General features: G+C 35.3%; 2 protein-coding genes across 2 annotated transcripts; both read left to right on the top strand.

Moving 5' to 3' along the window:
* The first annotated feature begins 408 nt into the window (after window positions 1-408).
* Window positions 409-2823, top strand: LOC111204609. The gene is made up of 7 exons (XM_022699709.2): window positions 409-720; window positions 1141-1198; window positions 1313-1393; window positions 1472-1507; window positions 1595-1834; window positions 1921-2062; window positions 2130-2823. Exons 1-7 carry the CDS (start codon window positions 533-535, stop codon window positions 2621-2623), a joined length of 1239 nt encoding a protein of 412 aa, XP_022555430.1. The 5' UTR covers window positions 409-532; the 3' UTR covers window positions 2624-2823.
* Window positions 2824-10597: 7774 nt separating this feature from the next.
* Window positions 10598-12457, top strand: LOC111204608 (pentatricopeptide repeat-containing protein At2g15690, mitochondrial-like). The gene has a single exon (XM_022699708.2). The coding sequence runs from the start codon at window positions 10715-10717 to the stop codon at window positions 12233-12235; it is 1521 nt and encodes a 506-aa protein (XP_022555429.1). The 5' UTR covers window positions 10598-10714; the 3' UTR covers window positions 12236-12457.
* The last annotated feature ends 15116 nt before the right edge of the window (window positions 12458-27573 follow it).

The following is a 27573-nucleotide window of genomic DNA, read 5'->3' as shown; positions in this document are numbered from 1 at the left end:
TCTTGTGTGGTGTTGTTGTTTATTTTTTCTGCTACTAGTCATCTATTGTAACTTCTATCAAAAAATTGAAAAGTGGTAATAATGTTTTAACATTTTTACAAAAAAAAAAATATTTGTTGACGTTGTATCTAAGTCGAACGCAAACTAGTATAACCAGTTCGAATAGGTTGTTGGAGTTATTTTGTTGAACCTACATTCAAATGTAACATTTCATTAAAAACAGGATAACCGTAAAAGAGAACTTTGGAATTCTTGGTATCTAATCTTGGTCTTAGCACGAGGCGTAGAATAAGAATACAAAACCTATTAATCGTATTTGACTCTTACTTCCACGGTAAACTCGATGACGTGTCAAACGCCGTCGTGTGAATGGTGCACTATAAACCGAATAAACTAAAATACGCACAGAACGATCTGACGTGGACGATAACAACCACCCACCACCGTAATCTCAAAACTTTTCGAGTGGTTCATAAAAAAAACCCACCAAATCTCTCAGACGAGTTTCATCGGCAATCGTCGCCGGGAAAATATGATCGGCGGGGGGAGAGTTTACTGGGGGAAGAAGGCGGATAGAGAGATGGACGACGGTGGATCTAACGGCGTCGTAGTGATCTTCGCGTGGAGTTCGATTAACGAGAGTCATCTTGCGAGTTTCGTTGACCTCTACTCTTCTCTCGGTTGGAACTCGCTTGTTTGCCGCGCTGATTTTCTCACTGCGTAAGTTCCTTCTGGAAGATTCTCTGTTCTCTCTGAGAATTTCGATAGAGGAAGATGAATTTTGCGATGTGTGTGGGTTTCGTAGCTAGATTTTGCTTCTACGACGTCGTTTGCTGCCCTATCGGAATCGGAATCAGAATCAGAATCTTTTGTTTCTATGCTTTTTAGATTCTGTTTTGTTCCTTTCCTGAATTCGATTCTCTCTTCTGTCTGAGTTTCAAATCGTAAAATTTTCGGGAGAGGAAGATGAATTTTCGATGTGTGGATGTATCGTAGCTAGCAAGTAAATGGGGTTTAGTTCAAGCTTAGGTTTTGTAAAACAGCATTATCAGAATCAGAATCTTTTGCTTCTTATGCTGTTTGGATCTTGATTCAGAATCTCTCTTTGATTAGGTTTGCTGTTTTGTCTATGTTCTTCAGGTTTTACCCAGAGATGGCTCTCTCTCTAGCATTTCATCTTCTTGCTGAGCTCGTTGAGGTATGATTCGGCTAAACTCTTCTGTCTGGTTCAGGAATTTGCTGAATTTTTTTTATTTTTAAGAATTGGTACACTTTATTTGTGGCTTTATGTTTAAGGTGTGTTATTGTTCAGGAGCTAAAGACCAGACCGTGTCCTGTAATCTTTCTAGCTTTCTCTGGGGCTCCAAAAGCTTGCATGTACAAAGTACTACAGGTAACTTTTAAAAAGGATTAAACTTTCAGCTAATTTGTATCCATCATATGTTTTGTACAAAAATGTTATACAATGTAGGTGATCATGGGTGATTGTGAACCTCAAATTCATCCGGTGAGAATTGTCTCTTATAATGATGATGTTTGTTTCTTCTCTTATAACCTCAAACTCATTGTCTTTTTTTTTTCCTAATTTGTGAAGGATGATAGCCAGCTGGTTAGAAACTGTCTTTCTGGACATGTCTACGACTCTGGCCCATTGGATTTCACGAGTGATTTGAATACGAAATTCGCACTACCTCCATCCATACGACGAATGTCTGTGCCTTCAAGACTCATATCTTGGATGACCAAAGGGATATCTTCAGGGCTTGACGGTTTATATCTTACAAGATTTGAATCTCAACGCAGTGAGTATTGGCAGGCCCTCTACTCATCTGTCGTAAGTCTATGTACCTTCTCTGGTTATGGCTTCTCAAGTTGGTTAGCTACAGAAGATAACTTTCCCATTCTGTGTGTGTTTTCCAGGAAATTGGGGCTCCATATCTCATCTTATGCTCGGAGAATGACGAACTTGCTCCTCACCAAGTGATTTCGAGCTTCACCCATCAATTACAGGAACTGGGAGGAGAAGTTAAAGTTGTCAAGTGGAAAAACTCTCCTCATGCAGGTTAGTCACATGACATATAACATGTTTATGTCTATTATGGCAATATCTGAGCTTTTTTTTAATTCAGGACACTACACGCATAACCCTATACAATACCGAGCTGTTATCTCCAACTTTCTAGAGAAGGCCATATCAGTTCACTTACATAAAATCCGGCAGCTTGGGGAAAGAGCTCGCACGCATGATGAGATCTCTGAGTTAATATGCGACCTTCAGAAAGTAGCTGTGGACTCTAACCAAAGCCTAAAAAGAGTAGCCACCGGTCCAAGTGACCACTTTTTCTTACCAAGCTCAGCTCCGTATCAAAGTAACAACACTGATCCATCGTCTTCACAGGAAGAGCAGAGAGAGAGATCATCCTTCCGCCCGCTCCAACCAACGAGCATAAACGCTAACAGCGTTCTTGGGCAGTTCCTGTTCGATTCATGTGTTCCTAAGAACATCGAAGGTTGGGATATTAGATTTGGAGGTTGTCTCAACGGCCAACCATACGCCACTTGCTCTTCCCGTAAGAATTCAAATCGTGGTTTCAAGAAACAACTCTTACGTTCAAAACTGTGATGAACTTGGGTGGAGTACACGCGTAATGGGAGGTATTGTAGTAGAGAGATGTTTAGGAAAAAGTAGAGGGTTGTTTGTAACTTTATATGATGTGGGAAGATGTAAATAGAGTGGATCTTCAACATATCGTTTTACTTGTGTGTCAACAAAGACAACACTGTAAAATGTATTACTAATGTATGTTATCATCATAGCTTCAATTCCTCGGTCTTCATAGACTAACTTCAAAATATTGTACAAGTACGTTAGTAAACATAATGAAAAAAAAAGATCTAGACTTCCTTTTATGTTTATAAATGTCGTCTCACACTTGGATGTTTTATGTTGATTCATTTGTAGTACCTACTAGTAGTTGGCTTTAAAGTAAACCAAAGGGAGAACAAAAAATAGAGCTCAGGATAGTGGCATGTAATCTGAATATCACAGAATAAACGCGATGGACCCAACCATCAGCAAGCCGTTTTCTTCATTGCTCAGACAGAATGCACCAGCGGGTAATCGAACCCGGGTCTATACCATGGCAAGGTACAATTCCACCACTAGACCACTGGTGCTTTGATGTTTAAGATTGATTTATTAGGATAAATGGAATAGATTCATAAGAAAACCCAGTATGTAGTTAAACCCTTTTTTGTTGTTGTCACAAGCTATCTCTGCATAAAGTCAATTAGTCATCCTCCTCTCTTGATCTCCCTTTTGTGCTCCCACATCACAACGAACAATGTAGGATGAGAAGAAGTTCACATATTAAAGTTATATACTAAGAAATGGATACATTTTGATATACTAAGAAATGGATACATTTTTTTTTTTTTTTTTTATAAAGTTGGGTGCGACCTACGTCAAAAACTCTAGAGTGGCGATGGCGGCGGCGATCAGATCTAAGGAGAAAGTTCGAGGTTTTTCCTGCTAATTCGTGCCGCTCTTTCATTCAACGAGACTATCTTCCAGTACCAAGCTGTTACCTTTCCTAAGTACCTTCGCAAACACCCTAACCCAAATCCCACGAAGCAAGATGACAGGTTAAAGGAACCCAATAGCGTGTTTAGAGCTCTGGAGAAGATCCAGTGACTGGATCTAGCTGGAGTTTAGCTTTCATTAAGTCCTTGTGACTTCTCAGTGTTCTCTTTCTGGTTCAACTTGCCGACAGCGAACGGAACAGGAAGAAGAATGAATCGGTTCAGAAAGAAGAAGGAGCCTTCGCTAATGGAGGAATTAAAAGAACTTGAACTCCTCGAGGAAGGGGAGATGGTAGACATTCCAGATCTGGAGGTAGAATATCTGATAGAGGAAAACTCTATGAGTGTGATAGTCAGATGTCTAAACCCATATGTCCATAAGGTGGGAGGTTTCGTCAAAGCGCTTCCACCCATTTGGGGTCTAGAAGACAGAGTTCAAGGACGGGTTGTCGGAGAAGACAGGGTCCAGTTTATCTTCAACTCCGAAACAGACCTGCAGTTTGTCCTCACCAAAGGTCCATGGTTTGTGAATGGATGGATGGTGGCCATGGAACAATGGACACCAGACCCAAATGTTGAGTTCCTGCAAAGGATAAACTTCTGGATAAGAGTGAGAGGCTTACCAATCCACATGCTGAAAAAGGAGGTGGTGGACAGTTTGTTGGGACCTCTGGGAAAGGTGGAGAAAGTGGAGCTACATGCTAAGAACTCCAACTCTCTGGAGTATGTCAGAGCCTTGGTCACCATCAATACTGAAGAGCCTCTTCAGTTCAGGAGAACAGCGAGACTCAAATCAGGAACGACCTACCCGACGGAGCTGGAGTATGAGAAGCTACTAAAAGTCTGCTATGGCTGCAAAAGACTTATTCATGACCAGACAAAGTGCCCCTATCAAATCCAAGTAAAGGAATGTGAAGAGAGTCTAAGGGCAGATAGGAGGAAGAAGACAAGCCTGAAGGAAAAACTCCTAGAGAAAGAAACAAAAGCAAAGGAGACTCTGAAGAACTCAGTCTCAAAAGAAGCCGTCCTCGGAACCTCCAAAGCAACTGGAAGTGCGAGAACCAGGAAAGGAGAAGGCCAAGACTCTTATAAGGAAGATAAGAGGAAAGGGAAGAGAGTGGTCTCAACCCCCCGGGTAGTGTGGAAGCAGAAAGCTGATAAGGGAGGAACGAAGAAGACAAGAAGCACGGAGGAGTCATCTACAAATCCAAGAGGCTCTAAGGAGGTTAGTGGAATAAGAAGCAAATCAATCGAGCTTGGTGGAGTGGAAAAATCTCTAGGCACAAGTGAGACAGGCTCAGTTTTCAACAGACTGGGAAATGTAGAGGAGGAATGGGGCTCAAAAGGTAGCAGAGGGCGCAGAAGTGGTCGAGAACAATCAGAGGATCTGCGGCTGAAGCTAAGTGGAACCTCCTCAGGGGAAAAGAATGATGGCAAATCCAGCAAAGGAAGTCAGAGCCCCCCATCAGTTTTTGAACGGTTGGGGAAACAAACAAGTACATACCCGAGGCTCAACATCAGAGAAGAAGAGCCGAAGTCTCAGCCTTCCAAACGTAGAAGAATGACTAACAGTGATGAGAGAATCCCAAAGAAGGCAAGGAAAGGTTCTTCTGGAAAAAAGAAAGAATCTCCATCGGTGTTCCAGAGATTGGGAGGATTAGGGAGAGACTCCGAAGTTATTTGTCAAGGAGAGGGAAACCATTCTGCCTTAATGGCAGCAGTTACACATATTCATTCTGCCCGTGTGGCAGCATTCAGTCCTGTCCATTCTGTCCGTAGGATAGTATTGGGAAGCGGCTCAAATTTGAAAGAAGGGTTGATGGGTAATTCCAACCCTTCGAGGTCACTATGAGAATTATGAGTTGGAACTGTCAGGGGCTGGGAAATACCCCGACAGTTCGACATCTACAGGGGATACATGGTCAGTACTCCCTCGAGATAATATTTCTCAGTGAGACCAAGAGTAGAAGAGGATACCTCGAGTCTATAGTGGAGAAAATGGGCTTTCATGATATAGTTTCTATAGACGCCAGGGGGAAGAGTGGAGGACTTGCTGTTATGTGGAAGGAGGCGTGTAGAGTGGAAACCCTTCAAGCCAATAACAGGGTGATCGATCTAAAGGTAGAATGGCAGAACCATACGTTCTACCTTACATGTGTTTATGGAGATCCAGTGAAGAGTAAGAGAGGGGAGGTATGGGAAAGAATCTCTCGAATAGGAGCAACCAGGAAAGGGGCATGGATCTTAATGAGAGATTTCAACGAGTTGATAGATCAGTCGGAGAAATCAGGAGGAGCGGTAAGAGAAGAGAAAGATGGAATGGAGTTCAAGCAGATGTTGCTAAACTGGGGCCTGTGGGATATCAAATACAAGGGCAATCCACTTTCATGGGCATGTAGAAGGAACAACGAGCTAGTGCAGTGTCGACTGGATAGAGCAGTAGCAAATCAAGAATGGCTAGAAGTCTTTCTGGCCGCAACAACCTTCTACCTGCAAAGAGTACAGTCGGATCATAGTCCAATCATTACATCTCTGGATGGTCATCAGAGGAAGAAGTTCACAAGCTTTAAGTATGATCAGAGATGGGTAACAAGAGAAGGATTTGTGGAAACAGTGGAGAGTAACTGGAGATCTCACGGGAGTGGCCAAGTGAGCCTGATGAGTATAATTGCTTCCTGTCGCAAAGCCATCTCGGGCTGGAAACGCTACGCAAAGCCAAATTCCGCTTTGAGGATTCAGGAATTGAGCCACAAGATTGATGAAGCGTCGAGACAGAATAATTTCAGGACGGAGGAACTGTCAATTCTAAGAAAGGAACTGTCAGACGAATATTACAATGAGGAGCTTTTCTGGATGCAAAAAAGCAGATTAAACTGGCTAAGATCAGGGGACAGAAACACCATGTTTTTCCATGCTGTCACAAAGAATAGAAGGGCGCAAAATAGGATCAAAAGCTTGTTTGATGACGATGGAAGAGAGTGGTTTGCAGATAGTGACCTTGGGAGAGTTGCAGAACAATACTTCAAAGTTCTTTTCTCATCAGAGGATGTGGGCCTCGATCAAGTAGAGTGGAATGATATCCCTGCAACCATCTCCTCAGAACAGAATTCAGCCCTCTTGAAGCCAGTGACAAGTGAGGAAGTAAAGAAGGCGGTTTTTGACATTAATCCTAGTAAATGCCCGAGACCTGACGGGATGAGTGGTTACTTCTATCAGCAGTTCTGGGAGACTAGTGGAGAGGAGATCACGGCCATGGTGCAGGAATTTTTCAGGACAGGGAGGCTAGAGGAGGAGATAAATGGTACCAACATCTGTCTGATCCCGAAAACCATTACCGCTAAGCGCATGAGTGAATTCAGACCAATAAGCCTATGTAATGTAGCTTATAAGGTGGTCTCGAAGCTGCTAGCGAGAAGAATGAAAAAGGTCTTGCCTGGAATTATCTCGGAGACACATACAGCGTTTGTGAAGGGGCGCCTCATATCTGATAACATCCTTGTAGCGCACGAGCTCCTACACGCGCTCAGCTCAGATAATAAGTGTGCGTCAGAGTTTATAGCCATTAAGACCGACATTTCCAAAGCGTATGATCGTGTGGAGTGGTCTTTCCTCAACAAAGCAATGAAGGCGATGGGCTTTTCTGAAGAATGGTGTGCGCTCATCATGAGCTATGTCACATCAGTGAGATATCAAGTGCTCATAAATGGTGCTCCTTCTGGTAAGATTACCCCTACAAGAGGACTGAGGCAAGGGGACCCTTTGTCCCCATACCTCTTTGTGGTGTGTACTGAAGTGCTAGCACAGATGCTGAAGAGTGCAGAAAGGTCGAAGAAGATCTCGGGTTTGAGAGTGGCACGCAGAGCACCGCCGGTATCTCATCTGTTATTCGCTGATGATAGCATGTTGTATTGTAAAGGATCAGAAGAGGAGTTGAATCAAGTGCTACAGTAACTGCAAACGTACAGCATGGCGTCAGGACAGCTGATAAACTATCAGAAGTCGAGCGTTTATTTTGGAAAACACTTTCCAACGGAGAAGAGGGAGGAGATAATGCAGAAGTTGGGTATTACAACAGTGGGTGGAGAAGGGCTCTACCTAGGACTTCCAGAGTCTTTTGGAGGATCCAAAGTCTCCATTCTGAATTACTTGAGGGAGAACTTAAATCAAAGAGTTCATGTATGGCAAACGAAGTTCCTTTCCCCTGGAGGTAAAGAGGTTCTCCTCAAGGCGGTTGCAATGGCCCTGCCCACTTACACTATGGCATGTTTTCTCCTCCCAAAAACCACAATCAAATAGATCATGTCGGTCATGTCTGAGTTCTGGTGGAGGAATGGGAGAGATTCACGTGGAATGCATTGGAAGAGTTGGGAGAGTCTCTGTAAACCCAAAGAATGTGGCGGCCTTGGTTTCAAGGATCTTGAGGCTTACAATCTGGCGCTATTGGGGAGGCAACTATGGAGAATGATCAAGAACCCGCAGTCATTAATGGCCAAAGTCTTTAAAAGCCGGTATTTCAAAGCATCAGACCCGTTCAATGCACCGCTAGGTACAAGACCTTCTTTCGCTTGGAGAAGTATCCATGCAGCTCAGAAGCTGATCCAACAAGGAGCGAGAGTGGTGATTGGGAATGGCAAAAACACGAGGGTGTGGTCAGAGAGATGGTTGGGCGCATCACCAGCTACAATGGTCCAGTCTATGCGGATTGGGGCGCAACAACGGAATGAGAACTGGTCTGATGATATGCGAGTCAGTGAACTACTTATATCTAATGGGCGAGAGTGGAATATGGACATGTTTAACGTACTTTTTACAGAGGAAGTTAAGCATAGTATCACATCGATCCGACCTGCAGGCACAAATAGTAAAGATACATATGTGTGGGAGTTCACAAAGACAGGGCATTATACAGTCAAATCCGGTTATTGGGTCCAAACCAGCATTCTTGCATTGCCAAAGGATCAGCAAGCAGTGGTTCAACCAAGCCTGGATAGTATCTATCAGATGGTCTGGCGTCTGGAAACAAGTCCCAAAATCAAGCACTTCCTGTGGAGATGCCTCAACAATGCCCTTATGGTGGCTGAAAACATGACATATAGACACATTGGTAAAAACAAGAGCTGCTGCCGTTGTGGAGGAGAAGCAGAGAGCGTAAATCATTTACTCTTCCAGTGTCATTATGCGAGGATGATTTGGGCAGTTGCTAATGTCCACATACCCCAGCGGGTCACTGGTCAGATTCTTTGTATACTAACATTTATTGGGTCTTAAACTTAAAAAAAGAGTACCCACTAGAGGAAGTAGAGGAAGGATTTGTCCCTGAGTTGTTATGGAGATTATGGAAAATCAGGAACGAGCTGTTGTTTAGGGGAACGGATTATGATGCTATCTCAACAATCCAGAAGAGCTGGGATGGGGTATGGGAACGCAGAAACAGAGATGAGGTTATAAAGGAGGAGGTCAAAGTAATTACAATAGAAGAACCTGAGAAGAAATGGACGCCACCGGCCCCGGCGAGTTTGAAATGTAATACTGATGCCTCATGGTCCAAAGAGACAATGATAGGAGGGGTGGGCTGGATTTTGCGTGACCATCAGGGTCTTCTACTGTGGGCGGGAGCAAGGAAACTGCCAATGATGAGGTCGGTGATAGAAACAGAAGCGGAAGCAATAAGTTGGGCAATTCAGACTCTGGTGGGTTTTGGATATAAAACGGTGATAATCGAAACTGACTCTCTTGTGCTGGCAAGAATGCTCAATGGAGAGGAAGAGGTCTGGCCAGTGTTGGAACCCATATTGCAAGGCATAACTTCATCTTTGGCGGTAAATGCAGGGTATAAAATGGTGTACTATCCCCGGAGTGGTAATAAGTCAGCAGATAGAATAGCGAAGGAGACTTCAATGTTTACGTCCTTTGTCCCTAAGCTATATTCTATGGTGCCTATGTGGTTGAATTCATGTTTTGAGGCTGATAAGCCATTTGTAAGAAACTGAATTGAATTAATATAAAGTTGTTGTTGAGCCAAAAAAAAAAAATAAACGATTTTTTTGGGAAGAATAACTAATATATAATATATCCCAATTTTAATAAAGGTAGAACTTTAAAAGATACTAGATCTCGACCCGCGCAACCGCACGGGTTTTTGTTTTCATTTATTTTTATATAAATATTTTATTTTCAGTTCTAAATTGGTATATATTATAATATATATATGTGTCTATCAATTTTTAAAACATAATAAGTTTACTGTATATTTTTTTCATTGAATAGATTGTTTCAAACTTTCACATGTATTTGTATCTTCTTCTATATATATATTTTCGGATTATTACTTCATTATTAAAATCGTACCTATATATATATAAAGATTAGTAAAATATTGTTTTATTGTCATATTCAAAGATATTGTAACATTTCACAAATTTAGAATGATTTTAAAAAATTAAAATTTTTGCTTCATAGATTTATATTATCGAGTAAATAATTAAACATTTAGTTTTGTTTAATTTTTAAAATAAACTATATAGTTTAAAATTTGTTTTCATTGGTTTAAGGTAGTAAAGATTAATCATTGTTAGATAATATGATTTTTGTTATTTAAAAAAAAAAATCTTTATAATTTTAAAAGTTAACATCGACAAATATTTAAGTATTTAGCATATACAGGTACAATATTACAACATTAAATTATATCTATTTAATTTATACTATCTATAAATCCAATGAATCATCTATTGTTTAAATCTAATTATTGATAGCCCAATAAAAATTTATGGTAGACCCAAAATTTAAATGATAAGATTAAAGATTAAATGTAACATGCATTTCTTGGAATAAGTCCATTTTTTAAAAAATCACACATGAATCAAGGTTGTGACGTCTGTTTTAATATATAAGAAGATTGAACTTGTCCATAAAATTACAGAAATTTTGGGTCGTAATTGTAGTCTTTTATGTTGGATGGAGACTTATACTAAATATTTAGAACAAAAAGGTGAGAAATGCAAATGTTTAATGCTTGAAGGATTATTTTGAAAACTATGTACTCTTTCCTGCGTTATCGTCCTCGACCCCAAATCAACTAGGGTTTTGCTTATCGCAGGGTTTTCGCCTTTCACCATTTCCGCTCAGAGACATGTCTTCTCTAATGGCGATTCGTTGCGCGCGTACCCAGAGTATCATCACAGTAGGTTCTCTTCTTCAGGTACGCTCTTCTCTCCCCCATCTATCCTCTCGATTCGCCGTGAACCCAACCTCGAGCAAAAACCTTAGCACATCCGCCGCCGCGGGTGATTACCACCGGAATCCTCACTCCGTCGCATCTTATCCTCCGCCGCAACGGCAGAATCCATCCCCGGGGTTCGATTCTCAGCGTTTTCAAAATCATTCAAACACTGATCATCATCGAGCTCCTCAGAGGTACAACCCTAACCAGAGTCCTCAACACGGCCGCGGCGGAGCATCTGGTTACAATCAGGTCAATTATCAGAATCAGAATGTTCAGCAAAACGCCAATCAGAGCAACGAGATAGCCCCAACTGTGGAAGAGATAGTCCGTTTGTGCAAGCTCAGGAGATTCAAAGACGCTATCGAGCTGCTCGATAAGGGAGCTCTCCCTGACAAAGACTGCTTCTCTTTACTCTTCGAGTCTTGCGCCAATCTGAAATCTCTCGAGCATTCCAAGAAGGTGCACGATCATTTCCTCCGGTCCGTCTTCAGAAGCGATCCGAAGCTGAACAACGTGGTGATCAGTATGTTCGGGGAGTGTAGCAGCGTCACTGACGCCAAGAGAGTGTTTGATCACATGGCTGACAAAGATATGGACTCTTGGCACGTGATGATGCGTGTGTATAGCGACAACGGGATGGGAGATGACGCGTTGCAGCTGTTCGAGGAGATGACGAAACAGGGGCTGAAGCCCAACGAGGAGACGTTCGTTAATGTCTTCTTGGCTTGTGCTACTGTGGGTGGGATAAAGGAAGCGTTTTTGCATTTCGATTCGATGGAGAACGAGTTCGGGATTAGCCCCAGGACGGAGCATTTCTTGGGTGTTTTAGATGTTCTTGGAAAATGCGGGCATCTCGTTGAGGCGGAGCAGTATATCCTCGGCCTTCCTTTTGAAGCCACAGCTGATTTCTGGGAAGCTATGAGGAGCTATGGTAAGATCCATGGAGATATCGATTTAGAGGATTACGCGGAGGAGTTGATGGTTGATCTTGACCCTTCGAAGGCTGTGACCAACAAGATTCCAACCCCTCCGCCCAAATCATACAGGGAGACGAGTATGCTCGCTAGTAGGAGTAGGATTCTCGAGTTTCGGAATCTGACTTATTACAAGGATGAAGCTAAGGAGATGGATGCGAAGAAGGGAGCGGTTTATGTTCCAGACACGAAATGTGTTCTGCATGACATTGACGAGGAGGCTAAAGAACAGGCGCTGCTCTACCACAGCGAGAGGTTAGCGATTGCTTATGGTGTCATATGCACCCCGCCTCGGAAGTCCCTCACAATCATCAAGAATCTCCGTGTGTGTAACGACTGTCACAACTTCATCAAGATCATGTCCAAAATCATTGGTAGAACGTTGATTGTGAGAGACAACAAGCGTTTCCATCACTTCAGTGACGGCAAATGTTCTTGTGGTGATTACTGGTAGAGCTCACAGGTTCTTGAGTGGCGTGTTCCCATCATGTATAGCGCTCCAAAGTCTCCAGAACTCTGCTTGATGTTGGGAATTGAAATAGTATTTGCTATGCTGTAACAAATTTCATTTGCTTTAGACCTTTTACTTGAGGTATTAAGTTTGTGTTTCTCGTATTATGGCATAACATTGGAGATGTCGGTTTAAAGTTGCAAGAATTCATGTTTTTCTTAAAAAGAATTAGATTGTATAAATAACGAACTTGAATTACAATCTCAGAGAAGAGTTAAAGAAATATCTCTTCAGACGATGTTCGAAGTTTTAGACAATCTCTTTGTGTGTGTTTTCGTTCCATATTTTTGGGGGGGATTTGGCAAAATTGGTAAAAAATCTGACATTTTGTCCCTACACATTGTGTTATTTTCTTTTAAAATAACCTTAAAACTGATGTAAATAAATGAATAATAAAATTATTTAAAATAATTTTTTTTTTTTTTTAAATGTTGAAAAAATATATACCAGAAATACTGGTATACTAGCTGATTTCTCGTGCTCATGCACGGATACAAACATTTACAAGTTAATAAAATCATTATAATTGATTAACTTTTTATTTCTAATTATTTCTAATTATTGATAAGTTTAAATTATTTTTAGTTTGTACATCAGAAAGACAAATATAACATTGTTTTAAACTACGTTATTACGTTATCTTAATTAAATATATAATTTTTGATATAATAATTTGGATCGGTTAAGTTTTTTTTGGTATCTTGAGTTGTATAATTTTTCAGTTGAATTTTAATGATACTAAATCAGATTATATATAATTTAATTTAGTTCTAAGATTTGTAAATATGTATTTTTAAATTGATATATTTTGTTTTGGCTTAAATTTATGAGAAAAATTTTAAGTGTTGATCAGAAACTGTATAAGTGAATCAACTTTGAAATCTTTTAAAAACAAGTGAATCATTAGAGTTTTAGAACGTAATAGTAACCTAATTAATTTTATCAAATACCACATTCATAGGAAAACAATTTTCTAATGGAATTAGATTTGAGATAATTATTTGTTTATTTTAATAGATATTGAAACATGGGAAATTGTCAAAAATATCTTTTTCAAAGTACCACTTTTCATGTTTACACTAACCACTTTTACCCTTATCTTTAATGAAGGGTAAAAGACATTTATAACCTTTTGATTACCTTTGACAAAAAAAACATAAGTTAACTAATCTAAACTTAAAACATCAACTCTAAACCCTAAATCATCAACTCTAAATCCTAAACCATGAAACATCAACTCAAAACCCTAAACCCCGAAACATCAACTCTAAACCCTAAAACTTCAAATCTAAACCCTAAAACATCAACTTTAAATCCTAAATGTAAACCCTAAACCCTAAATCTAAACTTAAAACATCAACTTTAAACCCTAAATCATCAACTCTAAACTCTAAACCCTGAAACATCAACTCTAAACCCTAAACCCTAAACCTTCAAATCAAAACCCTAAAACATCAACTCTAAACCCTAAACGTAAACCCTAAACCCTAAACCTTATATTTTTTCAACTCTAGGGTTTTAGGGTTTAGGGTTTAGGATTTAGGGTTTAGGGTTTAGAGTTGAAGTTTTAGGGTTTAGGGTTTAGAGTTGATTTTTTAGGGTTTAGGGTTAATTTTCTAGGGTTTAGGGTTTAGAGTTTACTTTTTAGGGTTTAGGGTTTACTTTTTAGGGTTTAGGGTTTAGTGTTGATAGTTTAGGATGTAGTGTTGATGGTTTAGGGTTTAGAGTTGAAGTTTAGGGTTTAAGGTTTAAAGTTGATGTTTTAGGGTTTAGAGTTGAAGGTTTAGGGTTTAGGGTTTAGAGTTGATGTTTCGGGGTTTAGGGTTTAGAGTTGATGTTTCGGGGTTTAGGGTTTATTGAAAAAAAAATAGGGCTTAGGATTGATGGTTTAGGGCGGTGTTTTTAAAACCGGACCGGAAGCTGAACCGGAAATATTTTGGGTCACGGTTTAATATGGTTCGACCGGATCAAACCTGGTTCAATAATATAGTTTAATATTTTTTTAGTATGTAAATATAAAAATAATATTAGTAAACATGATGCATAGTTAAAATATAAATAAATTTTGAACATAAAATATTATAAATATAAATTAGTTTCTTGTTTATATGGATGGTTTATAGATTTTTGATAGTTTTAGTGGTTTTTATTGGTTTAATAACTTTGAAATATAATCCGGCTATGTGGCCGGTTCATGGTCGAACCAATTACTAGACCAACCCGGCTATATAACAGGTTCATGGTCGAATCCGGTCCAACCATCGGGTCGGTCCGGTTTTAAAAACAATGTTTTAGACCAACTATCGTTTAATTATGTTGGAGTTCTATAATGAAAATATATTTGGTTATCTCTAGTTGTTGGTGTATAAATAATCTAAAACGATCCCCCAAGATTTTTTGAATGTCCAACTCTAGTTGTTGGTTATCGTTTTAATTTGATTTCGTCAATTTACATCAAACTTTAAATCCTATTTATGTTTAGGTCTAATTCTAATTTAGAATTCTAACTGCAACTAGTTTTGTGTTCTATAAATTTTATTGATATCAAAGTTTCACAGAATAATTATTTACAATACTATGAAAGACTGCAGCAACTATGATTATGAGATTCAAAGTATTATTTCTTCTTATTAATTTTTAATAATTTTTCATCTTAAATTTTTGGTGGAGGACCAGGAGGAGGCTTATATTCTTTACAAGGAAAGTCGCAAATACAAACACCACCGTCATAGCGGTAATCACAGTGAGCCTCTGCACCTTTTCCATAAGCACTGCATTTGACTCCACATATACGGCAATCGCCAAGACTTGCCTGACATCCCATACTATCCTCAACTATAATAAATAAAACAACATTTTATGTTTAAGTAATGAAAAACCTAAGATTTAGGAGATATCAACACAGTAAAATACAATATATATATATATATATATATATATATATATATATATATATATATTGCAATGAATAAAGCCAAAACCAATAAACTAAATAGAATAAGGTGAGCATCTTTGAATATTGCTTTTTCTCAACAAACAAAAAAAAAATCTTTGAATATTGCTATGAGAAAAGGGTGAATTGGTGGAATCACCATTAAGGAGAAAAAATGAGCAAATAACCATAACAGAAAAATTGTCAGAGGTGAGAAGATAATTATGCATAAGTGTGGACTCTTCTCTCTTTCACAGTGCATCTGTATGTGATAAAAGTAGCAAGGCCCATTGTAACAGATGCAAAGTGAAGTCTCATATGTTCCAGATGTGTATGTTATTCTAGTTGCATAGTCCGTAATAGTATGGCATGCCAACAATATTACTTAAATTTTAGGTTGTTTCATACATTATGGTGTACAATATAGAATAAATGAAATGACAAAATATTAACTACATCATGAAGAACTTGATTGCAGAAACATTCACATTGCTAAAATCTAAACTCATATTGAGAGTTATTAGGCTGGACAAAGAATGAAAATTGTACTATACTATATGTGTTTGACAAAATAGTAGTATATGTGTTTGACAAAATAGTATAGCCTAATTCAACTGTTTTACTAACTTAATTTATTTTCTTATTAACTGCACTAGTCAACCCAAACAAAATGAAAATTTTCAACTCACGAAACGCAAATACTAAAACATAGTATAATCTCTAGTTACCAACTGCTCAAGTTAACTCAAGCAAAAGAAATAAAAAAAGGACGGGGAGAGAGGGAGAGAGGGAGAGAGGGAGAGAGAGAGAGAGAGAAAGAGAGAGAGTTGAAATGTTACATTTCTATTCTATGTTTTCTAAATAGAATACTATACAATCGTATATTATTTCATTTGAAGATGAAATTAAAGATATTGGATAAAGAGAGGGAGCTAGGGATAAAGAGAGAGATAGGGGTAAACATAAGAAAGAAAGAAATAGATGAAAGAGAGTGAAAGAAAAAAATTTAGTAAAAAGAGAACAAAAAAAAATGTAGAGAGAGTTGTAATGTTACATTTTTATTCTATGTTTTCTAAATAGAATGAAATACTATATAATATTGTCTCAGTTGTTCATAAGGGAAGAGAAAAAGAGAGGGAGTGAGGGAGAGAGGGAGAGAGGAAGAAAAAATGAGAGAAAAAGAGAGAGAGATTGTAAATATGTGCTATCATATACATATAATATAGAATAGAAAGATATATTCGTCTAAATAACAATTTATATGTTTTGAAAGAAATTTATATCCATTTGAGAAAATTTAAAATACAGTATATGTTAAAAAAAATGTATGATTTATTATGATATTATTATTGGTTAAGTTGTATTGAAAAATAAAATATAGATCAAATAAAATGAGAGGAAAAAAGAAAAGAAAAAAAAAGAAAAAAAAAGAATCAAAGGCTGAAATTGTTTAAGGGTAGATATAGTAATATTATATAAACGTGTATTGTATATTCTAACCATGGAGTTCATATGGTTATTTGTTGAATTTTTTTTTGATGGTTATACATGCTAATTTCCCATGAGAAAACTATAAAGGATTATGTATATCTTTTTTTTAAGAGATTATGTATATAAAAAAACTAACATCATAGTGAACTACAAATTTACAATATTCAAGGTATGTTCCAACAAACAAGACTGATAGTAAATTAAATATTCTGACGTTGAATACACTTTTTGAAGAAAAATTAATAGAAACGCATACCTAAAGCAAACATAACAAGGAAGACGATGGGGAGAACAACTGAAAATTTTGCTTGAGCCATATTTATCTATTTGTATTCCAGATTAAGATGCTTTTATTGAATATTGAAAGACTGTAAGTTTTGGGAGACAGTAAAGAGAGATTTATAGGATGATGAGGGGACCATTATAATACATAATAATAATTATTACTATATTTTTAGAAAATTGACTGTAATTACGATAATAATATATAAATATGGAATATTAATTATGTCATATGAGTAAAAAAGATTCTTTTTCAACAATTATTTTATATTTTAACATATTTACATTTGACTAGTTTATCACCAATTTAATTTCTCGTTGACCATAGATCTACTTAACAATAACAGATTATTTTTACCTTTTAAAAGTTTTATTCTATTTGACCAAAGAATTACTTAATTTAATTATTATTTATTTCATTTTCACAGAGTACTACTGCTTAGCAGATTTATTTTCTTTTAACTATGTACTAGAGCTTGATATGTGCTGCTAATGTATGTTTTAACTTATATATATATTGATATTATTTAAAATATTTAATGGTTAATATTTTTTTAATATTTTTCATATATTCAAATTTTTATATGACCTTTAAAGACAAGATAAATATCTTACATACAGTAATTTAATTTATTATTAAAAATTATATAAATCTATTGTATATTTATTTGATTATTATAAAAATGGATAAATGTATAAAAGAAGACATGAACATTATTTTGTATTTTTGTTATTATTTTTATGTGTATGATCAAAATAGACTATTTAAAAAACATATAACATACTTTTAATATGTTAGATTTGAAGTTTTTTTTTTTGATGAAATTTTAAATTTATTGATCATCACTAAAAGAATATAACTATGGGTAGTTCATATAACTAACTTTGAAAAAGAAAACTAGAGCTCTAAATTGCATTGTCATGAGCTGCAAACCACCTGACAATTAGACCTTGCAGTCTTGGATTGAGAGTGTACTTTGTAGAAGAGATGCGATTCCTAACAGTCTTATCGATCAACTTTGCAAGCTGGTCGACTGTCTTATTGCTGGTACTGTGCTTCCTCTCATTGCGTTCACGCCAGATGAAGTAAATGGTGACTTGCAGGACCAATCGAAGGAGTATGAAAGTCAGGCGGTCGTATGATCTTATGATCTGGACAGCATTGTGGACAATGTAATGTCCCAGTCTGGATCCGAATCAGTCCCAAACAAATTCCCTACCATCTTCAGCCAAAGAGTGAAAGTATAAGGACACGCAAAGAACAGATGGTCTCTAGTCTCGTCCGGTTCACCACAATAAAGGCAATGTTGCGGTTGACTCCACCGTCGGGAACGATGACCTGTGGCGAGCCTGTCCTTAACTGCAAGCCAAGTGATGAAAGCAAAGCGAGGAACACCTTGAAATTTGTTAGAACATAATGTTATATATATATATATATTGAAATTGAGCTTTGCATAAATATACAATATAATATTCCGGTCTAATAACTTTTATACATCAAAAAGTAAAATTTCTGTATAAATATTTATTTTTGGTAAACCAATTTAAATAAATTAATAACTCATATTTCACAATAAAAAGAAATTTTTATAAATATTAATAAAACTAAACTAATATAATTACATTTTAAATTTTTACACTAGCTTATATATCATATATATATTTTGTAAAATTAATGTAAATGTGCATTTAAAATAAAAACGAAATATATATTAATCAATTTTTTTGTTGATGGTTAAATTTTTAAAATTTTATTAGTTCATTAGGTTAATTAACGGGAAATTGCCACAAATACCACATTCATAGTACTATTTTCGTGTTTACACTAACCACTTTTACTCTCACTTTTAATGAATTGTAAAAGACATTTATACCCTTAGGGTTAACTAATCTAGAGTTAGGGTTTATAGTTGAGGTGTGGGGTAGGGTTTTTGGAAGGTAAAATTTAGGATTCTAATAAATATATAAATAAATACTTAAAATATTATAAAAAAATTTAAAAAATAGTTCGAATTCGAAAAAGTATAATTCAAAAACATAAAAAAAAATTATATTTTTTTATTTTTTATTTGTTTAAATAGTTATTTGTTATATATATAGAAAACAATTGTATAAGAGTATGTTGCCACTTAACGAAGAATGCATTTTTGAAAATGTCTTTTAAGTGGTGGTAAAAATGAATAATGGTATCATGAAAGTGGTAAACATGAAATCTAGGCTCTGATTGGTGACATGTTGTATTAAGGTTGAGTTGCAGTATGTATTATAAGTCAATGTAATTTGTAGTAAAAATTATGAGGTAAAAACTGTATAATTATGTGGTAAATTTGCAGTAAAAATAAGAGTTACCGTTTTATTAAAATCGATGACTGATAACTTTTTTGATGTATAAGTTGCAGTATGATTAATAAAATAATAAAATATTTTTTAATGAAATAGAACACTAAATTATTTTAAAATAAATAAATTAATAATAAAATATTTAATTTATTTTTTTAATATGTAGAAAAAGTAAAATTTTGAAAAATAATTATAACCATTTTACTGTTTCTATTATTATTATTATTATTTAAAAAAATAAATAAAAATACAAAAATAAAAATAATTTTCACTAATTTAATAAGAAAAATAAATTATAAAATATTTAAACATATAAAAATATTTTTTTAAATATATATAAGCATATATCTATATATATATATATAATTAACAATAAATCTCATATAAACATATGAATATATGTATGTAAATTTTAACATAGCAAACATGATTACCAATTTAAATTATAACAGAATTTTGTTTAATTAATTTAAATGGAAGTAAGAAAGTTTATAAAGTATTTTGGCTAGCAAATAAATAGTTGTGTACTATTGTTGATAATATTTATTAATTAACCAAAGTAATTGTTGGACAATCGCCATGTTTTAAAAGTTAATAAATTTCTTTAGAAATAAAAACGTGAACAACTAAAAAAAAAAATTCCTGACTCAAGTTAACTCAAGCTCTAATTCATATAATTTTCTTTGATGTTGGTTTAACATTTGATTTGTTGATTTTACAAAGGAAATAACTCAAAGTGTAACTCAGCCTTACCACATTCTAAATCAACACACAAACTCAAACGTTCACAACAAAATCATGATTGGTAACATTTCTGATTAAAACCCCTAACTCAAACTAAATCAAGCGTAAAGCATGTCACCAATCAAAGCCCTAAACTATTAAAAGGGAAGTACATTTTGTACTAAACTCTAACTTTTTCACAATAATTACCTCCTCATGTAGGCCTGGGCGTTCGGGTACCCGTTCGAGTTCGGGTCGGGTGTTTCGGGTTTTCGGGTTTTCGGATGGAGAGGTACAAAACCCGTTCGGGTTATCTAAATACTTCGGATCGGGTTCAGATTTTTAAGGTTCGGGTTCGGGTTATTTCGGGTATAACCGAACTCTGTAACAAATAAAAAAAAATTCTATGTATCATTGATTTGACTTTTTGAGACCAGAAACAATACTGTTGAAGTTAGAAGATTGAACAACTTAATATAAGATTTATGATCTTTCTGATTTGTTATTACGTTGAGGAACACGAGTCTGTATTCTTTCTCTTTGTGTAATTTATATTTGTATTATCTTGAATAGAAAATGGTAAAAAATCCATTTATTCATAAATCAAAATCAAAGAGACTTCAAAATCAAACAAAAATCAAACCTGATAATCATGAATGTTTGAGCTCATGCATGTGTAAAGAGCAAAGAGAAAACAAACCGCAAATCCTACTTGTAATCAAACATAAATCAAAATCGCAAAGTATAGTGATTCATACATGTAATCGGTCATAAAATGAGTTTAAGTACGTACTGAACATATACGTTGAAGAAGGAGAAGATGGAAAGATGAATGGGAATGGAATATGTAAGCTTAGCAATATATATATATATATTCGGGTACTTCGGGTAATTGGTTCGGGTATCGGATATAACCAATCGGGTATGGGTATCCGAACTGGTTGAATCCTAAACCCATTCGTTTTTTTTTTTTACCTTCGGTTCGGTTTTCGGTTCGGGTTCAGATTCGGGTTTTGATTAATATGCCCACGCCTATCCTCATGCCACCATTGGTATTAAACACATAGTTTTGTTTTTAAATTAAACCGAACCAGATAGTTGAGTTTTAAATTAAACTGAGACAAAACAATTACTAAAGGCATTTAGTTCCTCGGTTTCCTACATATCGTGTTATCCCTTTTTTATTATTTGGGAAACATTTTAAATAAATAAACTTTAGTTCATGTGTTTATTACAAATGTGTCATTTTCTACGTGGCAACTCCACAAGCTCTCTCACCTATTCTATTTAAAAACCTTTTGTTAACTAGAGTAATTACACAGCATGTCATGGATCAAAACATTATAATTTAACTAAACATTCGTATAGTCCCTGTAGTTACCTTAGCTTTGTCTACATTCGTATCATATATATTATACGTATCACATATAAAGTTGTTATCATTTATTTCTCCGGTTTATGAGAACTGAAGTTTTTTCATTAATTTGTTTCAGTAACATTACTCTTTTCTGGACATATGTATTGGTCCAATTTTTTATTCAAAATGAATATAGATGCCAATAACCAACTTTCATATTAGAACAAAGAAATTTATAAAACATGAAAAAACTTTTCGACAAAATAACGGTCCATATTATATTCTTAGCATTTTCACCCAAAAAAGTTATTACATGTATATTCGATTAATTGTCATTATTCATTAATTGTAGCTTAACATAATGTTTTAATCATACGAATTGGTAATTAGCGATCTAAACGAAGATGTTATTTAAAACAGGTTCGAACAAGAACGTTTTCTGAGAATACGTAAAGAACATTTATTTTAATGTTACTTTCGTGAATACTTTTTATTACGCTATATCAAAACCGGTTACTACATATTATATCATATAATCACATAAGATATACTCACGCATGATACAATTACATGTATATCAAAACGAGATCTAACGTATGAATATATTAATAAATATATATTAAAAAAAGATGCCAGTAATTGGCATAAATATTGGTTGACAATAACTCATTAATATAAATATTGTCCGAACAGGAAACTGCAAAACATCCGCCAGCCATATGCATATATTTACTTTGACAATCACTCATCACAATAATTACTATCATAACAGCATAATCATGCCATTAATATTAGCCACAATATACGTCTTTGAATATAATTCATTCTGGTAATAGAACTCCAATCTAGGAATCAAATTCGCAGAATTGCCATATAGGCTCAATACCGTCCTATTTCATATTTTTTAAGTGGTAGCAATATATATATAAGCTTTCCTAAAATAAAAGATATAAAAATATGTATTTTTGATCAAAATTGATTGATTTAAAATTTAATTTAATTGACCATATTAACTCTTTGTTTCCTTTAATATTCCATGTGATTCGACGAGCAAGCAATAAGGTAAGTTCTCAAAATTTAATATTAATTTGAATTTCAAAAATTATGAGGACGATTAGTTATGCAAACATACCCTAGACCAGGGCATTGCATATATAAATACTAGACCGTCTCTTTCTCAAAACAAAGTCCACACCACCGTCTCCTTCTCAAAATTATGAATTTAATTTCTTTTTTATAATTTGTTTTTTTAGTATTTTATTGTTTTATTGTCTATGTTTTTCTTATTTTATATTCATAATTTACATTATGAAGACAATAATTATATTGCTTATGTTTTGTTTTATTTTAAACTCATAATAAATTTATATAAATCTTTGCTTACTTTCACAGTTATTCAAATATATTTAAATTACATCGATAAATTAAGAAGTGTAGTTTTAAAGTTATAATCTCTTTTAATTCATAATTCCGCGCAGGGCGCGGATTATCACCTAGTACAATTAATAAAACACAACGTTTCGTCTAATTACTAAACCATACAATTACAAACCATTACATAACTAAATCTTTACAAAACCATCAAAATAGAATTGCTGGTTCGCTACATTTCGTTCTATAGTATTGATAGAATACAGTCGTCAGACTACCTTCATTCCTCTTCGTCTACATCGCATTCAATTAAGATGATATACCTCCGGTTTCATTTGTCTGGAAAATCAAAACCAGTGTATTAGTTCAATACAATGTCATTGATTAAGAAAATATCAAACCAGTATGTTCTTCCATACAAACCAGTTAACCAGTATATTAATTACTTTCGATAATTTATATCATGATTACTATATATCAAAAAATTCAACATCAAACAATACAATTGTTCACAATATAAATTACTTAGTTCAAAATTAAAACTAATTATTTACTAATTTCCAAAAAGAAATTGCCTTCCAAAAACTATTCCTATATTTTAGCAACTCTTCATAGCAATTACAATATCAATCAACTACAAGAATATTCTTTTTTTGCTTTCTAATCTTGCAAATCATGTTTAAATCAGTTATGGAACCAAAAAACAAAGCATTCCTATATTTTAGCAACTCTTCATAACAATTACGATATCAATCAACTTCAAGATTTTTTTTTTTTTTTGCTTTCTAATCTTGCAAATCACGTTTAAAATCACTTATGGAACCAAAAAAAATATACATATATTTTAGCAACTCTTCATAATAATTACTATATCAATCACCTACAAGAATATCCTTTTTTTTGTTTTCTAATCGTGCAAATCACGTTTAATTTAATAAAACACACACAATCTAAAAAAAACTCTTATATTTTACACTTAATTGTTTAATTTACAAGTGAAAAAAGCAACTCATAGTTTAAAAACGGACGCTACCAAAATGAACAAGATACACCTATATCAGAACTAAATAAACTATGAAACATTAACAAGAATGTTTTTTACAACTAACAAAAGCATAAAATTATGCAAAATATACATCCGCATGGGCGTGTAGGTCAAAAACTAGTTTCCCCTTAATTAACTAGTTAATTTTACCAGTTTAATGAATTTTAACTAAAACAAACAAAAATTAGAAATTTATCAACATTTATGTATAAAAGGATTACGGGATAAGAAACATTTAAAATAAACAATCAGTAAACATTAACTATAGACATACATAGACATACATAAAGGAAACGTTTTTGCATTTTGATTCAATAAAAATGAGTTTGGGATTAGCCCCAGGACAGAACATTACTTGGGTGTTTTAGATGTTCTTGGAGAATGTTTTAGATGTTCTTGTTGAGGCTGAGCAGTACATCCGCGACCTTCCTTTTGAAGCCAAAGCTGATATCTGGGAAGCTATGAGGAACTATGGGAAGATTCATGGAGATATGGATTTGGAGGATTACGCAGAGGAGTTAATGGTTGAACTTGACCCCTTCGAAGGCACCAACAAGATTATAGTAAGAAAAAAAAAAAACAAGATTCCTGCCCGGCTGCCCCTCCACCAAAATCATACAGGGAGACAAGTATGCTTGCTAGTAGGAGTAGGATTCTCGAGTTTTAGAATCTGACTTCTTACAAGGATGAAGCTAAGGAGATGGCTGCAAAGAAGGGGTCGGTTTATGTTCCAGACACGAGATGTGTTCTGCATGACATTGACGAGGAGGCTAAAGAACAGGCATTACTCTACCACAGTGAGAGGTTAGCGATTGCTTATGGTATCATATGCACGAGCCGGTCCTATAAATTTTAAGGCTACAAGCCAAAACAAAAAAATTTGGCCGGTTTGGGGAAGGGGTGATTCGAACCCACGCTAGAAATGTGAGACGGCAGCCACGTAAACCACTAGAACAACATAGACTTTTATAAAAAATGTGGCCGGTATTTTAGTTATTCAGAGTCGGCCGGAAGCCCGTGCTTCCTTTGCTTTGGGCCAGGGCCGCCTTACCCAGCCTCGGAAGTCCCTCACAATCATCAAGAATCTCCGCGTGTGTAATGACTGTCAACTTTATCAAGATCATGTCCAAAATCATTGGTAGAACGTTGATTGTGATTTGTGAGAGACAAAAAACGTTTCCATAACTTCAGTGATGGTAAATGTTCTTGTAGCGATTACTGGTAGAGCTCACAGGTTCTTGAGTGGCGTGTTCACATGTATAGCGCTCCAAAGTCTCCAGAACTCTGCTCAATGTTGGGAATTGAAATAGTATATGCTATGCTGTAACAAATTTCATTTGCTTTAGACCTTTTACTTGAGGTATTAAGTTTGTGCTTCTCGTATTATGGCAGAACATTTGGAGATGTCGGTTTAAAGTTGCAAGAATTCATGTTAAAAAAAAAGATTCTATAAATAACGAATTTTTTTTTGTTTCTTACAACAATGAAGAATTAAGTAATGAAACCACCCGATTCAGTAAACCAAACCGGTGGGGTAGAATTGACATAAAGCATAGCTGAAGGAGAACTCCTCACACCTCGTGCAAGCTTGTCCGACAAAGTGTTTTGTGCTCTTGGTATATGTCTGATTCAAAAGTCAGGAAAGAAAGTCTTACTGCGAATAAATTCTTCCATGTGTGTAGAGAAAGCTGGCTATTCTTCAGGGGTCGACACCATCTTCACCAATGAGAACAATCCGTCGCAAACAGTACGTCAGAATATTGAAGGGTCTTCATGCACTTCATTACCCATATTAGTGCTTCACACTCAGCATGCAGAGGTGAAAAACTTCTACGAAGATTCATCGCTCCCATTATAACATATGTTGAACCATTTTGTCGGCAGAACCAACCTTGTCCCGTAAATACATCTTCTTCTTTTCAAGCACCATCAATGTAACAAATTCTAATGTTTTCCAAAGAAAGACAATCAGACGCCTGCTGTACTTTCCCACCAAGGGTATTTGCACTGGCCCCATGCGCTAATTGAGCCTCTTTCCATACCGTACTTTCCACATCGGCTTGGCGAAGTATCTCCTGTGGGTTATCATTCCTGTTAGAGTATATCTTATCATTTCTTGTCTTCCAAATATACCATAATATCCAAGGGAAGTATTCAAACTCATCCTCCCTTTTCACCCTCCAAAATAGATAATCCATATTGGTAAAAACTGAGGGCGAATTAGGAAAAATTGCCGGAGATGAGGGGATCTTGGATAGTGCCCATGATTGTAGTGCTGTTGGACACTCAAAAAGTACATGATTAGTGGACTCTTCATCTGCCCCACACATGCTACACCGTAAATCACAATCAATCCCCCGAGTCTTAAGGTTCTTGAAAACTGGTAGTGTACCAAATAAAATTTGCCACACAAAGTGTCGTAGTTTCGGAGAACACTTCAATTTCCAAAAAAAGGCCAAAAGGGATTTTACATTTGGTCCGTATATGGTCACCTTTTGACCACTGTCTGGAATAATGATTCAACCTTAAACCCTCATTTTACCATATATTTACCCGACTCCGTAAAACTCCATCCAACCGTATCTGCCTTATGGCTTTGACTGACCGCCAATCCTATGATGATCTTCACATCGTCAGGGTGGATATAAAAATTAAGCAAATCCACATTCGATGAACAATCAACCGGATTAATGAGATGTTCCACTCTTAAAGAGGGGTTTAAAAATTGAGTGTGATTTTTTTGGTAATGCTGACCTCGGGCGAAGAGCGGGGATCCATGGGTCTGTCCATACAGAGATAGACTGCCCGGTTCCCATTCTTTTGATTAGTCCATTTTTAACCAGAGATCTAGCTGAACATATACTTCTCCATCCATAAGAAGATGAATAGGATCTGTGATTTTCTAGAGGGTCTGTATTCCAAAAATATCTTCCTTTAAAAACTTTTGAGAACAAACATTCTGGTTTGTCTATCAAACGCCAAAACTGTTTAACCAATAATGTTGTATTAAAATCTTGGAGGTCTCTAAATCCCGCCTCCACCCCACCAGACAAGAGATAAAGAAATATCTTTTCAGACGATGTTCATAGTTTCAGACAATCTCTTTGTGTTTTCATTCCATATTTTTTTTGGGAAAATTTGGCAAAAGAGGTAAAAAATCTGACATTTTTTCCTTATACATTGTGTTATTTTCTTTTCAAATAACCTTAAGTGAATAATAAAATTATCTAAAATAAATAATTTTAAATTTTAAAAAATTAAATATATAAAGCAGGATTATTTGTTAATATGATTATTCAATATTGTTTTTCTTAATAAACAAATAATTTTAAAAAATATTTAGAAAATCGGTGTACTATTTTCAGGATGTATATCATAAAATTTGAATTATTTCTACTCTAAAAATGTATAATTTATATAATGATCTATTATTGTTAAGAAAAACCATTTTCTGCACTTTCTGCATTTTCACGTGGACGACTGCACATTGTCTTCATCATCACCATCTTCTTCAGTGTCACCAACACCAACGTCGATGAACATTATCAAATTCTATTAACTAGTAAAGCGGAAGCTTAATTTTGATCCCTAGAATCGTCTGCGCTAATACTATATTGAATATTCTGTTTGGAGTTTTATAAGAGAACTATTAGGTGTTCTAATGCACAATGTGCAGAAGTAAAAGTTTTAAAATTTAAATCATATTTAAAAATAAAATTTTGTTAATTTTAGATTTTATC

The sequence above is a fragment of the Brassica napus genome, chromosome C3 (assembly GCF_020379485.1).
Source record: "Brassica napus cultivar Da-Ae chromosome C3, Da-Ae, whole genome shotgun sequence".
NCBI classification, from domain to species: domain Eukaryota; kingdom Viridiplantae; phylum Streptophyta; class Magnoliopsida; order Brassicales; family Brassicaceae; genus Brassica; species Brassica napus.
The sequence above is the reverse complement of the archived record's forward strand: the minus strand, read 5'-3'. Positions and strand labels throughout refer to the sequence as shown.

What these genes read in the sequence shown, in the direction of transcription:
- LOC111204609 (XM_022699709.2), top strand. Translation starts at nt 533, where the DNA reads ATGATCGGCGGGGGGAGAGTTTACTGGGGGAAGAAGGCGGATAGAGAG. An exon ending in CGCGCTGATTTTCTCACTGC is followed by an intron (nt 721 to 1,140) that starts GTAAGTTCCTTC and finishes TATGTTCTTCAG; the next exon opens with GTTTTACCCAGAGATGGCTC. An exon ending in GCATGTACAAAGTACTACAG is followed by an intron (nt 1,394 to 1,471) that starts GTAACTTTTAAA and finishes TATACAATGTAG; the next exon opens with GTGATCATGGGTGATTGTGA.
- LOC111204608 (XM_022699708.2), top strand. Translation starts at nt 10,715, where the DNA reads ATGTCTTCTCTAATGGCGATTCGTTGCGCGCGTACCCAGAGTATCATC.